The sequence below is a fragment of the Callorhinchus milii genome, unplaced genomic scaffold, assembly GCF_018977255.1.
Source record: "Callorhinchus milii isolate IMCB2004 unplaced genomic scaffold, IMCB_Cmil_1.0 Scaffold3, whole genome shotgun sequence".
Lineage (NCBI taxonomy): Eukaryota > Metazoa > Chordata > Chondrichthyes > Chimaeriformes > Callorhinchidae > Callorhinchus > Callorhinchus milii.
Genome location: NW_024704744.1, coordinates 42,754,402 through 42,771,423, shown reverse-complemented (window position 1 = coordinate 42,771,423; position 17,022 = coordinate 42,754,402). Strand labels below are relative to the sequence as shown.

General features: G+C 42.5%; 1 protein-coding gene across 3 annotated transcripts in view; it reads right to left on the bottom strand.

Moving 5' to 3' along the window:
• orc3 (origin recognition complex, subunit 3) overlaps window positions 1–17,022 on the bottom strand; it is a 35,815-nt gene that overhangs the window by 7,929 nt on the left and 10,864 nt on the right. For 2 of the 3 annotated variants that reach the window (XM_007905074.2, XM_042333525.1), the window contains exons 4-16: window positions 14,890–15,034; window positions 13,731–13,835; window positions 13,165–13,322; window positions 11,780–11,919; window positions 11,141–11,300; window positions 10,373–10,486; window positions 10,120–10,253; window positions 8,662–8,725; window positions 7,124–7,240; window positions 5,242–5,321; window positions 4,187–4,320; window positions 3,472–3,569; window positions 2,458–2,555 (exon numbers count right to left, since the gene is read on the bottom strand). In XM_007905074.2, the coding sequence (XP_007903265.1) occupies window positions 2,458–2,555; window positions 3,472–3,569; window positions 4,187–4,320; window positions 5,242–5,321; window positions 7,124–7,240; window positions 8,662–8,725; window positions 10,120–10,253; window positions 10,373–10,486; window positions 11,141–11,300; window positions 11,780–11,919; window positions 13,165–13,322; window positions 13,731–13,835; window positions 14,890–15,034 (1,547 nt within the window). The remainder of the gene's footprint in view (window positions 1–2,457; window positions 2,556–3,471; window positions 3,570–4,186; window positions 4,321–5,241; window positions 5,322–7,123; window positions 7,241–8,661; window positions 8,726–10,119; window positions 10,254–10,372; window positions 10,487–11,140; window positions 11,301–11,779; window positions 11,920–13,164; window positions 13,323–13,730; window positions 13,836–14,889; window positions 15,035–17,022) is intronic. The other variant, XM_007905075.2, reaches the window with a different exon arrangement.

The window sequence follows — 17,022 nt, the reverse complement described above, 5'->3', positions numbered from 1 at the left end:
CAGCAGCGTGAGGGGTGAGGTAATGCCGTAGTCTGGCGATGTTCCGGAGGTGATGGAAGGCGGTGCCAGTTGTGGTGCGGATGTGAGGGAGAAAGGACAGCTCAGGGTCGAACAAAACGCCGAGGTTCCTGACTGGCTTTGAGAGGTGGAGAGTGCAGCCTTGGATGCTGATGGTGTCAGCGCCTGAGGTGCGGAGGCGCTGACGTGAGCCAATCAGGAGGGCCTCGGTTTTTCGCACGTTGAGCTGAAGAAAGTTGTCTCTCGTCCAGGACTCGATGTCGGACAGGCAGGCTGTCAGGACATCGGTGGTCGTGGAGTTGAGAGTAGAGGAGGAAAGGTAGAGTTGGGTGTCATCCGCATACATGTGGAAGTTAACTCCATGTCTGCGGATGATGTCACCAAGGGGGAGCATATAGAGGGTGAAGAGGAGGGGACCGAGGACAGAGCCCTGAGGGACACCACATGAGACAGTACTGGGGGTGGAGGAGAAGCCATTCGTCGAGACAAAGTGAAGACGGTGAGAAAGGGTCAACCTAAACCATTCAAGGACAGTGCCTTGAAGGTTGAGGTGGGAGGACAAGCGGTGGAGTAGGATAGCGTGGTCGACCGTATCGAATGCTGCCGATAGGTCGAGGAGGACGAGGAGACAGAGGGAGCCCTGGTCACAGATGGTCAGGATATCATTGGTGACCTTGACCAGGGCAGTTTCTGTGCTATGAGCAGCACGGAAACCTGACTGAAGGGGTTCGAAAAGAGAATGGGTGGAAAGGAAAGAGCGCAGTTGGGAGGCGACAACTCTTTCCAAGACCTTGGAGAGAAAGGGGAGGTTGGAGATGGGCCGGTAGCTTGATAGCTGCGACGCATCAAGGGAGGGTTTTTTCAGGGTGGGCGTGATGATGGCAGTTTTTAATGGAATGGGGACAGAGCCAGAGGAGAGGGACAGGTTGATGATGTCAGTGATATGTGGGGCAAGAAAGTGGAGCTGGGAGATAAGGAGTGGAGTGGGGATGGGGTCAAGGGAGCAGGTGGTTGGTTTTAGGGATAGGATGAGTTCAGTGACAGAGGGTGGGGAAACGGGTACGAAGGTGTGTAGGGGAGGATGGGTAGGAGTCGGAGTGTGGGAGGGAAGGGGTGGGTGGTGGGTGGAAGTTGGAGGGGAAGTGACCGCGGAGCGGATTCCCTTGATCTTGGATTCAAGGAAATCCAGCATCTCCTCGCAGTGAAGGTCGGAGGAGATGACCTGCGCGGGGTGGCGGGGGGGACGGAGGAGCTAACTCCAGCTAATAACCTGACCCTGCCTTACCCCCATATCCCTTAATCCCTTTTGCAATAAGAAATTTATCTATCTCAGTCTCGAATATGTTCAAGGACCGACCGTCAACAGCCCTTTGGGGTAGTGAGTTCCATACATTCACCACCCTTTGAGTGAAGAAGTTCTTCCTCAACTCAGTGCGAAAGGGCTGACCTCTGATTTTAAGGTTGTGACCCCTGTTTTTAGTTTCTCCAACCAGGGGAACCAATCTCCCACTATCTACTCTATCATGCCCTTTGATGATCTTATAGGTTTCTATAAGATTCCCTCTAATTCTTCTATATATATAGGGAGAGAGATTCTGCCACTATTTCTGATCATTTGTTCTGATCGTTAACTACACTCTGTGCCGGGTTTTTTTTCAAGGCTGAAAAGCCCTAGCTTATACAGTCATTCCTCTAATTTTGGGAATCTGCATTGTCTCCTGAATCTCATAACCGTGGATTTACAGGACTATCTGGCACATGGTGAGGTCACAGGTGCAGACAGCTGCAGAACATCTAATATATGACCCATTACATCCCTTCTTAGCAACAGGAAATGAGCACAGCATCTTGCTTAGCAACTGTACATGCATCAGACTGGCAAACACACACATTAAGTGAGTTCCTACTGCTCAACTGGAACAGCATATTGACAATAAAATTGTTATTGAGCTAATTTGTGGGGAACACCAGCAGGTTACTTTAGCTAATAAATAGAAATTTTGCTGACTAGCACCTGTGCGGAGACGCAGGTTTAATTCTCCACTCTGCTGAATCCCCAGGATCAGCAAAGCCAAGTGGAGAGTTGCAGACAAAGGGCAGAGAATCAGCAGATAGGGATTTTCCATGAGGGACATTCATTTGGGCTGGTCCAGGAGCAATACAGGAAGCGCCCCCCCACCCAAACAAGGGGGAAGGTCTGTGATGTTGGGAGGGTGGAAGAGAACTGATGAAAGAAATTAAAAGAGGCAAGGGAAAAATACATGTGATCCAATATAAGAGGATATAAGAATAGCCCAAATACAGCCATTTTATAGTGCGCTGACACTCAAATACAGCACTGGTGGTGTCTCAATGCGCTTCACAGGATTTACTATATCAATACAAATATTAATATTATAAATTATATTACCCAACTTTTGAACTACAACTTCAACTCACCTTATAAGCTTGTCTATGAATTGAAGAACTTCTACACGTAGGACCTCAAACCCGCTCAGTTTCTTGGATCTCCTCGATGTCTTCCTCTCCATCAACTCCTAAGAAAATCAATGCAACACAGCAGTCAGGCACTGCTCATTGGAGGGGTGAAATTCCTCCTTGACTTAGCCTGCAAGCAGGTGGAAAATTAACTGTCTTAAACTTTAAGATTGCACAAAATTTTGAAAAAAATCTTGAATCCAACTTTAATTTGAAAGCTGGCTCTTTTTAATAACTGCGGGAAACCAGTTAACAAATTAAGATTCAACAAATTTTCACATGTCTGCACCTTACATTTTGAGATAAAATGGTCTTGTAGTTTAAAGCTCGATGGAACTTTGGATCCTAGTGCAGTAGCTACTGATTAGAACAACCTAACAGTAGCACTGTGTGAGAGGTTATTTTGGAGCTTGGCTTCTCGCCTCTGAGTCAGAAGGTTGTGGGTTCAAGCTCCACTTTGGGACCTGAACTCACATAGTCTAAGCTGAAATTCGAATCCAAGGTTGTGTTACATTGTCAGAGGTTCTGTTCTTCAGATGAGACATTAAAACCAGTTCCCATCTGCTTGTTCAAATGTACACTAAAGATCCTGTGTCCATATTCGAAAAAAGGGAGTTTCTCCCAATGTCCCAACCAACAATCCCAAATAAAATTGGTCATTTGTTTCATGGCTGTTTGTGGGACATTGCTGTGCACACGTGGGCTGCTGCATTCTCCTGCAAATACACATTCCATTTCACAGTATATCATGTGAAGTGGTTTGGGACATCCTGCCAATGTCAAAGGCACATACCAAAAGTAAGGATAGGATTATTATCATATTTAGGCTTATGGAAATCTTAAGTAAAAGAAATCAATTTAGCTAGTCATATTATAATTGCTTTTTTTAAAAAAATGGTTGAACATTTATATTGCAGTTTAACTTACGATTTTTGCTTTGAAAGAAGGAATAAAACAGAATGGAAATAAAGGAACCTTTTGGAGTTGATAAAGATTAGTCTTTCTCTGCAGTGATTTCTGGGTTGTTGTCGCCTCTTCTTCACCTTCTCTGACTGCCTCTACACGCGGAACACCTAAACATAAAAATACACATCACAGCAAGTCCAATTTTCTCCATCACCATATTTGCTGACGGTGGGACACTGCTGGGCGTAATTGGCTGCCACGTTTCGCCCACAAAACATACAGTCAATTCACTTTACAGTATATTCTGTGAAGAGCTTTGAGAAGTCTCAAAGACGTGATAAGGCATTATATCAAATGCAAGCATTATTATTATACCAAAGCCTCTGAATTGGTACCTGGTGGTGTGGGTTTTCATGGGAGTCAAGGGCGAGGAGGAGAGAGAGTTTCAATTGGCTGGGGTTGGTAATCCAGTTGCCTGGGGTGGTTCTAATTGGGATGCAGGTAGTGAAAACCAACTGGAAATAACATTACTTAAAGGTAATCCATTCAAATTTTCATTTCCAAAAATGGGTCAGTGCAACCTCAACAATAACAGTTAAACTAATAACACTGTATGTTGCCCTTCAAAAAAAGAGTTAAAATATAAAAGAATATGTTGCCTGAATGTTAAAATTAAAAAAAAAAGATTAAAAAGTCCTGCTCACCTATGATCTCAGCTTGTATATCAACACTCTCTCTGCACCCAATGTCACCATTATCAACTTACACACAGTCCATTACTTACTGTCCAGATTCTGAAACCTTGTAAGAAGTTCTTCCAGCTTTTGAACAGAGTCTTCCAGATTGTCCTGCTCAGAAGACTTCAACACGTCCAGACATCTGGTCAGCAGAGATACCAGCTCATCCTTTGCCATCATTCTGGGGCAGATTAAAACAACATTTGCACTAATGTTGCCCCAAATTCACTAACCTTATTAAAGTACAACCCAACAGTATGATATGATTCAGTCTCCAGTTTACAGAATAAGCAAATAAGATCAGGGTTCCATGTCCCAACACATCTTTATTACAATAAACAGCCCAATGAAAAACTACAAAGCAGTGGATTCTATATATTAAAAATAACCAGAAAAGGTATTGTCATCCTGCATTTGTGCAGTAGAAAAATGAGGAAGGCTTTGATAGGGGAACAGAGCGCTAGTGCGTTTGGTGGGAGGCAAGGAGATGCCGATTTGCAATGACTGAGTTTCTACTGAATGTGAATTGCATCGCTCCTGAAACCAGGTGACGTTTAGAGAGCAGCTCTTGTGTGATAGTGCCTCAACCCCCATCTAGCACAATATCACTGGCAAATGCCCAATATAAACACAGCATATAAAGGAAAAAAAACTTTTCAGAATGTTTTTTCTGCCGTTACTTTTACCTGGGAAGTGTGGATGAGCCTGATTGGAAGAGCAGATGTGGAGATTGTGATAGCCTTCTACAAGTAAATGACCCACTGCTGAATTGTAATCACTAGAGACAAAGAACTGACAGTTGAAGTGATGAGGATGCTGAAGCCCCAACCCCAGGTGAGAGGGCAGATGGTTAATGATGGGCCTTGGAATAAACAGACTGCTGGAAGATGTGTGTATGAGGGGAAAATTGTGCGCAGAGAAAGATATTCCCTCCCCCACTCCCGTTGTTTTCATTCTTTCCTTTTAGGGAAAAGCTTATTATCATATATAAAGGGCTTAGCTTTGCACATTTAGGGGGTGGGTGGGAGCATCACACCCACTGTTGTGCCCCATTCCAACAAACTGATCCACTCAAAGCTAAAAGTCCATCCACCATAATTACCCGAACAGCTGAAAGGCAGAGCTGTAGTCTTCGGTCTCCCACACCTCCTTTTCCAAACACGTGCTGTGCAGGTCCCTGATCTGTGAAGAATCATATGGCATCTGTGAACTGTGCAGAGACTTACACTGGCAACACAGATTGGTTTAAGGTGAAACTGAAGCCTTGTTTCACCCAGAAAATATAGTCAATTCACTTTACAGTATATACTTTGAAGCGATTTGAGACGTCTCAAAGACGTGATAAGGCGCAATATCAAATGCAAGGATTATTATTATTGTTTTAGAGACGACCCACACAGAATATTAATCATTGGCAATGATTTACACAGCTTACCCAGGTCACAGCAAGTGATTAATTTAGATAAGGGAGTGGTAATGATTATTCTAACAACTCCCTCACCACACCTGCCACTAAGCAGAGGCAAGCCTCATTATAATGCAGTAGCTGGAGGTCCATTAAAATATGACCAATGCGTTATAGCCTGGACACTTGCCCACTTTGACGTCACCAAGCCCTGCTTCACAGGAAGCTGGTCAGTTAGTGATGGCTCCTTCCTGTAATTATGCCTGTGCTGGCTCTCGGAAAGACCTTTCTGGTTACTTCCACCCCTCTGCTCTATTCCCATAAAAGAGCAGAGGGGGAGGAGTAATTAGAAAGGTCTGCTCTTATACAGTTCCCTTTTATGAGCTATTATGAGTGCTGCTTCAACCATTCCACGTACCATGGTGAATGCTATCCCCGATTCTGGGACTTGTATGTACATTTCTAGCTGAATCCAGTTCGTACTAATTATTATTGAGTTATCCCTGATCTTACCTTCATCTGGGTTAGTTTCAGCCTAATGATAAATAGAGACTTTGTTCTACTGACTAGTTGTGGCATTGTTGATTCTTTAATATTGATATTCATGCACACTGCAGCAAAACTGGCATCAGGTTGGTCTACAAACCAATCACAAACTAGTCACTGCACTTTAAAGTAAATCCCACAAAGCACTTTGAAAGTCCTCCTGATGTGAAAGATGCTAGCTCCTTAAAATGCAACGATAATTATTATAGAATTAAAACGTTGTACAGTTGTACCTTCAAAAGGATAATAATCCTTGCATTTGATATAGTGCCTTATCACGTCTTCGAGACGTCTCAAAGTGATTCACAGAATACACTGCAACGTGAATTGACTGTATATTTTATGGGCAAAATGAGGCAGCCAATTATGCAAAGCAGTTCAAAACAGTCGTGGATTGAAGGGACCAAATTATTATTATTTTTTTAATGGATTATAACCCCCAGAAAGCAATCTACCAATCGACTAACAACCGGGATCCTACTTATTGCTAGATAAACAGCGGCGTGGGGGTAAGGAAACTTGCCCAGTGTTTTGCCCTGCTGGGAATCGAACCCAGATTTCTTGCATTGAAAGCACTGAAGCAGTGTGCTTTTGGCAAATGTCAATAGCTCAATTGCCACAACACAAAAACTGAACGATGACTGGGGGAGGCAAAATGTGCTCCTTCACTGAGTCCCGCAGTCACTGGCTCCTGTGTAACTCTCCAACTTGGTGTCCAGTTGCTTCTCCAAAGCAGTCACTGAATGCTCCAGTTTTGGTGCATTTTAACAGGTTTCAAAGTCCTGTCCAGCTCATCGCATCACTTCACTACCCAGCGACCCGTTGGACTCAGTGGTTAATCACGAGCAAAAAAAACTCACTTAAAACAGTCAACTTTCATTGCTCTCCAAACCCCAACAACTACCTCTCTCCTCCTACACCTCTGCCCCTCCCCTCACCACCCCACCCACGTATGACCCTTTCCAAAACACACTGGTTGAGTTTTCAGGCAGCGGAGACCCTGTAGTCTCACCCTGCATGCCCGGGAACTTACCTGTTTTCCAAGGGGATATTTCGGAAGCGATGTTGTGAGAATGTGCAGGCACTTCAGCACCGGGAGGTAGTTCTCGTGATAAACGTGAAGGTCGTTTAGCAGCTTCCTCACAGTGTCCTGAAACAGCGCATTGAGCAAAGACAAAAAAAAAGCAAATTAGTTTACCTTGGACACAGACAAAACACTGAGCTGAAAATCCCCAAGTATTCTTTGTGCACTATAGCCATACTTGTGCTTCACCTGTTCTCATCATAGCTTTAATGTCACAAACACATACAGTTCTGGCAGGTTTATAGATCATTTACAACTGTGAAAAGCAGCTCCACCCAAATCAATCAATGAGCTAGTTACCAAGAAACAGAGCAGATGTTGTGGTGAGTTAGCTGATCTCACCCCAGGCAGAACTACGAGCCCTGCTTCAACACTCCTGTATAACGGAGGGGGGTGGGGGAGGGGGTAAGAGGAGAAATCAGCCAGGGTTCCCACTCCTGATCATGACCTGGAGACCTCCATTAGAAAGGTGTGTTTGTGGATGTTGTGGGGGGGATGTGGACAGGGCCAGTTGTGACATTCCCTCATCCCCAGTCAAACAGCTTGCCAAGGCTCACAGATGAATAATGGTCACTTGAGAGTAGTAGAACAGGAAGCCTGGTGCCTGTAGAATTGTATCCAGTAAAAGGAAAACAGAGTCAGATGTTTTCAGGAGAGAAGAAAGCTAAATAAATATGAATGATCAGAAATGATCTCTTTAAACCCATTAGAACAGGCAGACGAACTGGGAGCTTGGATTAACATCTGATCTGCAAGAGCAAACATCCAGCAATATAGCATTCCCAATACTCCACTTGAGTGTCAGCCTAGACTATGAATGCAAAATCCCACCTTGTGATTCAGAAGCACTAAGCCAGGCTAGCCTTATTTAAAAAGCTTAAAAGGTCTCACACAAAACACTTGTTTGCAGAAGGGTTTAGCTTCAACAACGACAAGCTTCTAAGACGTAGAAGACATTATTAAATTTGTAGATTACCCGATTACCCCAGTGATTGGGGTAATCCAGACTGCACTGGTTGTCTGTCCGAGAGGATCAACTTCAAGATCCTTACCCTTGTCTTCAAATCCCTCCACTCCTCTGCACCCCCCTACCTCTCTGACCTCCTCTCTCCTCAAAACAGTGCCCATTGCCTTCGTTCCTCCGGGTCTGGCCTCCTCCTTGCCCCCGAGTTCTCTGCTCCACCCTCGGCGGCTGTGCCTTCAGCCACTATGCCCCGAGGCTCTGGAACTCCCTTTCTTCCTCCCTTCGTCTCGTCCCCTCTCTTCCTATTTTCAGGTCCCTGCTGAAGACCTTTCTCTTCGACTGCGCCTTTGGTCACCTTCCCCCCCTTCCCCCTGGCTCAGCCCCGGGATCCGTTAATGTGAAGCTCTCTGAGACGCTGTCCGGCGTGAAGGGCGCTATATAAATCCAAGTTGTTGTTGTTGTAGATATGGAAGGCAAATGAGTTTTAGAAAATGCACTAACCAACTGTAGGCTAACAGATTACCTTTAAATAATGGTCCTTAGTCAGCAGTTCAACCTGCTTCTCTGGGTCCTGGCTTTCCACGTATCTACAATGTCAGGAAAAAGCCTAAATTATTACAACTATTCAAGCAAAAGTGTTTGAAGTGTCAATCTCCAACATTTAATTCTGTGGGACATCCTTCAGACTTGAAAGGCACGCTGCTCTATAAATGCAATTTGTGGTTTGCTGTTGTTGTTGAACATTTTGTCAGTCATGCCATATTTGATCTACATTTTTGCACCATGATATGTCTTTATGAGGCTTATTATTAAGACTCTAACCTTCTCTTTTCTCTCGCCCTTTCCAATCATGTGTTTCTGAAAATCCCACTTGTCCAATCTGCCATTTAAAATGTCCCTTCCTTCTCTTTTACAGAGGGTAAGAAATGAAGCTGGGGCTCACCCAGTACCCTCCAATCCTTCAAAACTGGATTTCAGGTAAACTCGCACAAGTCTTATCGGCCAACTTAATAAGACTTTCCCCAAGCTAAGTTTGTCTTTTGTGACATGACAATAAGTCAAGATCTTGTTTCTTGTGCTTGTTTCAAACGCAGCACTAAGTGAGCCTGTGGTACTTCATCAATGCAGCCAGTAAGTGTGGTAGCGATGATCCGAGTGAGATGATTTGCGCCAGATTTAGGATTATTTGGAACAAGAAATCGTTATGATTCAGCCATTTTATTGACAAGTAAAATATGACTAGTGCAAAGAAATCTAAGTGCATTTTAGTAGCAAAAGGAACTCTGGTGCATATGCGCCTTAGCGGGTATACGATTTATAACAAGACAATTACGCAATGCTACCTGTATTCTCAGTATGGGATAAAAGAGAGCACATAATCCATGACTCCCAGTAATGTTGCCTGATTCTGTCTAGGAGAAAAGGGACATCGTTCTTTGAAATTTGGGGCCAAGAAGAACTTGGAGGGGGGGGGGGGATTGGGACTTGACTGCGGGGACAACCCTCGTTCCCTAAGTGGAATGTTTCGGTCTAATTTGGCTAACATAATATAACATGTAGGAGCAGGAGTAGGCCATTCGGCCCTTCGAGCCTGTCCCGGCATTCAAACATGGCTGATCTTCTAATCTAACTCCAGCTAATAATCTAACCCTGCCTTATCCCCATATCCCTTAATCCCTAATGAGGATGATCAGGCCTAACCTCACTCATTAAAAAAAAAGCTACGTTTAGGACTTGGGAGCAATTTACGTTTGTAAAAAAAAATCTAACTTCTGGGCTGTGGGTTTCAGATATTCAGCACCGCCATGATGTGCTTGTTTATCTAATTGCTCCAATCCTGTTCAGACCTCACAGATATCATCCGCAGAATTCAACAGCTCAGCGCTGAATAAATATAGTCTGGAGTTTTCACTTGATTACCGGTACAATGCTAATAATAGAATTCATCAACTCTGCTAGAAAACAAGTCGCTGCCACTCACCTCATAAAGGAAGGCACTTGACGGATCAGCTCACAATCATCATGGGTCAAATCCTGTACTCGGGCATTGGCTTCATTCAGTGCACAACACAACAGGCTAAGAGGCTGACTGTAGAAGTGCTCCAGCAGAGACAGCTGTGCATATGAGGCAAAGGAAGGGAAAGATTAAAGGAAGGAACTGAATAACCACATTTCTATTTTTACTGCCAAAGCATTATTGCTGAAATGTTGGAGCCAGCCTGGTTTCTCTTTACCTGGAATCCTTTGATAAAATTCCTCACAGAAAAATCATGATATAAAAATATGCTGGTTAAAACCCGGAGCACCTTTCCACTGAGTTTAAACGGGAATTTGGTCGTCAGGATTAACTGTGAGGGATACATAAACATAAGATCAAACCGAGAGAAATAGAACTTTTTTAAGATAAAGGTTATTCTCAGTCAATCTACATATAGGCAACATCGATTTCATTCCAGCAAAAATGTTGCATTGAACACAATAAAAACACATATCCTCAAACATATAACCACACAATTAAAAATATAATATACACACACAAATATATATACACACACAAATGCACAATACAGTGTGTGATTTATCAAAATGAAGCTATGTTGCCTCGAACCTCACCTATAATCCAAATTAACTTTCCTTTTTCTAAAATATTATGCTTCCTGCTGTCCTTTTAATTTAAACTGGTTTACATACATAGTGGTAAGATTGGAATTTCGTTTGCAATACAAATAATACCAATAAAGAAACACTAATGGTGGAAGAGAAGGGAAGAAAGTAAAGCAACACAGGTTACAACTTCATCTGAAGATTAAAAAAAATACAAACTTACTTCAAAAGAATAGTGAACATTTAATTTAACAAGAATTTAACATAAAATAAACCATTTAGAAGCTTTGTGCTGCACAGAATTACATCAGTTATCCAGTAAACTGGATCCACTGCTGCCCAACTTGAGTGTGATGATAGACAATCTATTCAGTCGTAGATTACTGGGCAAGAATTACCTTATCGATAACTGCGGCCAAATGTTCAGTGCAGGAAAGTGACTGAAACAGTTCAATACAGAGCAGTGAGGACACTGACTGGGGTAGCATTCGGTGGAGTGCGACAGATGATGTGGCGATTCCAAAAATCAGGATCAGAGGGAGTTGCTGGATGTAATTACTGAAATATTAATTTAAAAAATCAGGTTTAATATTGGCTCCCAGGAACAACATTCCACTTGGGAAGTCCAAACCATATCTTACCCTGAAAAGACCACCATTTCCATTCCAACCCATAAAACCGTATTCACTTACTTCAAATTTACTGTACTTCAAAATTGTTAAGAGAAATCCCAAGTGCCCTAGTGGCTCCAAGTACCAGCACATAAAGCCATAGACCAAATGGTGCTGGTTACAATCTCCAGTGTGTTGAGTTACCTGATCTACAGTTGCCCTCAGTGCTCCAGGGCGAGGCAAGAGGAGGGAAAACAGCCTGGGTTCTACTTTGAATTGCTACCTGGAGAGTGTTTGCGTGGACCATCAAAACAGAAATTTACAGCACAGATTTGACATTGATAATCGAGGTTGTATCTAAACTTGATGGTGTATGTCTATGAGTATTGTGCCCTCTAGCTGAGCCTTTTCTCACTTTGACTTTACCTGCAAATGACCAGGAAATCTTGCAGAACTTTGGGAAGGAAGCTCTCCAGGTCCTTGAAGATGATCACGACAGGAGGGGACTGTTCGTACTGTGGAGAAGAGGATTTCCTCTTCTTACCTGGGCTGCTGAAGGTGGGTTTCTGACAGAATAAAGTACAGCTCAATTAGCCTCAATAACATGGTTTCAGTACAGCCAGGAATATTGTCTGATGCTCCCATGAAGATTTTAATACACAACTTCTTTGTTTGGACCATAATTATTATAATAATAACCAAGCATTTCAATTCCTTCGCCCTTACCTCTGGAATTCCTCTCTCTAATACTATCTCACCCCTCGCTTTGTCTTCAAGTACAACCTCTTCCAACGTACCTATAGCCACCTCCCCCTCTCCTTTGCTGGGCATCAGATCCTGTCCTAATAAAGCACTCTGAGACATTACTGTATAACGTGAATGGCACTCCATAAATGCAAGTTGTTGTTGTTGGAATTATAATCCTTACATCTGATGTAGACCCTTTTGCATTGGGAGGATGTCTCAAAGAAAAAATTTACTGTAAAGTGTAGCGAACATGAATTTTGTGGGTGAACGAGAGACAATTTCGCATAGTAACGTTCCACAAACAGCCAGGCTTTTGAAGAAAAAACAGCGACTTTGATTATGGACATCAGTCTAACTATACAACTTGATTTTTAAAAAATATACATAAAACTAACATTCTAAAAGGGGTCTGTAATCAATAACAAGACAAATTATCTTAAATCAAAGGATTTGGGTAAAAATAGCCACTTCTCAGATTGTGCGGCACTGGTTAATAATAATTCTTGAATTTGATACAGTGCCTTATCACATCTTCAAGACATCTCAAAGCGCTTCACAGAATATACTGTAAAGTGAATTGACCGTATATTTGTGGATGAAACACAGCAGCCAATTGCGCACAGCAGTGTCCCACAAACAGTCATGGATTGAAGTGACCAATTTATTATTATTTTTGAAGGAATTACCCACAGAAAAGCGATTCACCAATCGACTAACAACCGTGTTCTTACTCACTACTAAGTAAACAGAGGCGTGTGGAGTAAGGAAACCAGCCCAGTGTTTTGATTCCGGAAATCAAACTCAGGTCTCTTACTTGCGAGGTGAGTGCTCTAACCACTGAGCTACAGGGCTCCTCATTGGATCAAACTAATAGTGAATGCTGACAATATTCTCGGCTGGATATTGACTAATAAAGTGGAAAACTTCTCCAGCACGTTTCTGATCAGCCAACGTTTTGAGAAACCATCACAAGTTTTTAATGGTACTCCTACTTTTTTTTTAAAATGAGAGATACGTCAAGAAGTACTGTAGAAAAGTAACTGTCAATGAAAAGTAGCTGTTACCTGAGTCTCAGCTCTATACCAGCCACAGAGGGATGCCATGGAGCAGAATATCTTTTTCTGTGAGAAGTCAACAGAGAAGACATCCTCCTCGTCTTCATCATCATACACACGTCTGCCAATAAGGTGAACCAGAACTGTCTGCAAAACTTGCTTTACAGCTGTGAAAATAAGAAAACACTGGAACATGGGACACTCATGTCCTCATTCCATCAGGACAGAAATCCCCAAAGACCAGCCTGCAATGAGCTTTTGGCTTGCGGATCTCAGCGTCACAACACAAGACAGTTTACGTAAATATAGCAGCTTTCAGCTCGGGAAGCGCTTTACACAGCTGGCTGAGCATCTGATCCTCTCATAATTGAGAAAGGAATGGCTGAGATGAGAAAGAGTCTAATTGACATCTGGATTTTCAATGTTTATTAAATATTGAACGCACTGTCAAATTGACCCTATTACATCAGATACAAGCGTGTACTAAAGTTGTGTTCATACTCGCATGTGATTATGTGTTTAAATCAGACAGAAAGCATTAAAATACTTGTTATATAAATTGGATCAGGTCGTACCAGTAAAATCTTTGCCCTGCAGACAAACTACATATGGAGTAAGCGATTCCTGTAGAAGATCAGACAGTTTCTGAAATGTCATCTCGTGGTCAGGCACATTCACACCTGTAAGGTAAAAACATAAACAGGCATTCAAGCGATGGAAGAGGAGGCGTATGTGGTCTTGGGGAGATTAATATCTAAGCACAGAATGTTGATTTTTGAACAATTCACAACTATCACAAACAAACAAAACCATTAGTATATGGTAGTTGGGGGGGAGGGGAGCAAAAGAACTGATCCTATTTGGACCAAATTCTCTGTTGCCCACAGTAACCTCACCCAGCTGAGGTCAACCAACTTAGCAAAGAGCATAGTTCAAACCTGGGACTTTCCAGGTCTGTATTATATACAGTAGTTTCACTTCAGATAGTGATTTCACCAAATAAGTTTTTTTAAAATTTCAACTTAGAAAGACAAAATATCTTGTTTTTTTACTGGTCTTATCATGCCAAAGATATTGACTATGTTTGTTGCTAAATGCAGCAGCAATTGCGTCAGCAAGCCCACAATCAGCTATGAGTCAAATGACCAATTAATACGGAGGAGTGTTGGCCAGGACAAACTCCCTTCTCTTTTCAAAACAGTGCCATGGGACCTCCACGCGAACAGCTGATCAGGACTCGGTTTAATGCCTTGTCTGAAAGATAGCGACTCTTGATAAAGCAGGACTTTCCCTTATTGCATTGGAGTTTCAGCCATGAATATAAACTCAAGTCCCAACATTGAAACCACAATTTTCTGAGCCACAGGCTACCAGAGTGCTACTAACTGAGCCAGGTTGACCCAGTTGTTCAAACTAGGCAACTGCACGACTCAAACGGATCATCAATCGTCCAAGTCCCAGGGCTGTCTGACATCTGAATAGATTTGCTTCATGTGGCTAAGGCTGTCGGTAAGTCACTAAGCGGAATGACATACAGAAGAGAGAACAAGAAGGTAGGGGGTGGGGGTCATTTCAATATTTAGCTTTACTTCGCTTCATATCCTTTTCAATCGGCAAGTGCTCAGAGAGAGAAACAAATCATGTAAGAAAGGAATGTCAAATTTAGGATTTTGCTTTGCAATATCAGGTGCTATGAGCTTAATGTTGCTCCTGTTTGTTGATTGATGTGATTACCTAGAACAAGTGCTGCTGTAGGGATCTCGCTGCACCGCATCTGGTAGCTCCAGCTCTTTGATTTTGATTGAAGGTCGGAGTGGGAATTTTTAATAAACGATAATAAGCTGCCAAACATCTTCTTGTTCAAATTATCTTGTAATGCCTGCAATAAAGATCACAACACAATACTGCAGGATGATGAGGCTGGATTAATACAGTCATTACCCTTGACACTAATTACCTGAGAAGTGCTTTGAGACAATTTGATATTATATTAAGTGTTACGTTTCATATCAAGTTGTGCAAATTGTATATATATCTGCAATAAACATGCAGCAGGTCAGGCAGCATCTAGGGAGAGAGGAAAGGTCTGATGAAATGTCATTGACCTGAAAGGTAAGTCACTTTCGTCTCTCCATAGATGCTGCCTGACTTGCTGTGTGTTCCCAGTGGCTTCTGTACTTATACCAGATTTCCAGCATCTGCAGTACTTTGCCTTTTTTAAAAAAAATCTGCAAATTGATTTCAAAGGCTTCTTAAAAACGTGAGATTTTCTGACAATTCAACCCCATCCCAGCTCTCGATGGCAATGACTCGTGTTTGGGTAATGGTTCCAAAGTCACCTCTGGTCATGTGCCCACGGGGCAAGAAGACAATGAGAAGAGTCCAAATGTGCTGAATCCATTCGATATTCATTTGTGTACACTTTCAGCGCTTTGGGACGTCCTCCCGACGTGAAAGGCACTATAAATGTAATTTTGTTGTTGTTGCATAGCAATCAGGAACCCTGGTTAATTTTCCACCCTAGCCCAAAATGCAAGGGTTATTATTATTATTGTAGGGCACTCCAACTTCAGCCTAAACAGATCACTTAACCTCAGCACAGATTGGGAATCGAGGCTGTAAACAGCTCCATTCTCGGGCAGTGACTTTATCAAGTCATCGGAGGAATGGAACTATTAGATTTATTTAGCTTTCAGTTAATTCAGAATGAGTAAATAAATACATATTTTAATCGTTTTCCAGTACATTTTTTAACAAAAGCTGTTACATTTCAGCAAGATTTACATATAAAAAGACGGTATGGCCTGGAAATACTAACTAGTCTATGCCAAAATTTATATTCCACATGAGTCTCACCCACTCCTTACTCCCTCCCATAACTTCTAGTCCCTTCTCCCTCTTGTGTACATCCAGCTCCCTTCTAAATGCTTCAGGCAGATGTTGTAGCAGGTACACATTCTCACTACCCTCTGTATGAAGTAGTTAGTTTTTAGTTAGTTAGTAGTTAGTCTAAATTTTCTTTTAGATTCCCTAGTCGCTAAAAAAAATGCATTTATTTACACAAATGGGGGTGGTGGGGGGTGGGGTGAGGGTGGGGCAGTTCAGAAGGAAGACGATAAGGAGGTAACTTAATGCAATTAAACTAGTGCTGCTAAAGGCTATAGAGTCTAGTATTCGTCACATTTAAACCATATGTAAACGTAGCTATATTGTGCACCACAAGTATACAGAAGGAACTAAGGGTAATCATGCCGAAGTCATGTAATTAATAAAAGAATTACAGGAGATTCTATTTGTGCTGTGAAAATCAGCACTTTAGGATAGCTATGCTTTTGGAGGCGATAAAAAGTGAGATTAGACTGGGGAAGAAAGTTCATTGCTCGGGAACAGAAATGGTTTGAGCAACAAAGATTTGAGCCAAACTCAAAAACAAAACAACTTCCAGGGATCTCTCTTTGGCCCTGGTTATCATATGTCTTGCTTTAGATCCGCTTGCTGAAGACAGCTGGAGAACAGACTTTTTGAGCACAATTACCCCTGCTATGTTATTGAGAAATTCCACTCCCAAGTCATCATAAATGGGAATAGAGCACTGCACTCAATGCTCCGCCCTATGGGAGGTCACCAAAGCTTCATAGCATTACATTAGCGGAATTTCTATAGAAAATACCCATTCCTAATTTTCCCTTAACAGATGCCGTTATAAGTATGTCAGCCTGGCCCAGTTGGTAGCTTTCTCACCTGAGTCAGAAACTTGAGGTCTCTAGCCTGTTCCACGTCCCCCGCCCGGCATGCCCCACCAATGGTAGTCCGTTCTTCAATCTCTCTGCCCCCACCCATGGAAACTCCATCACACAGTACCTTCCC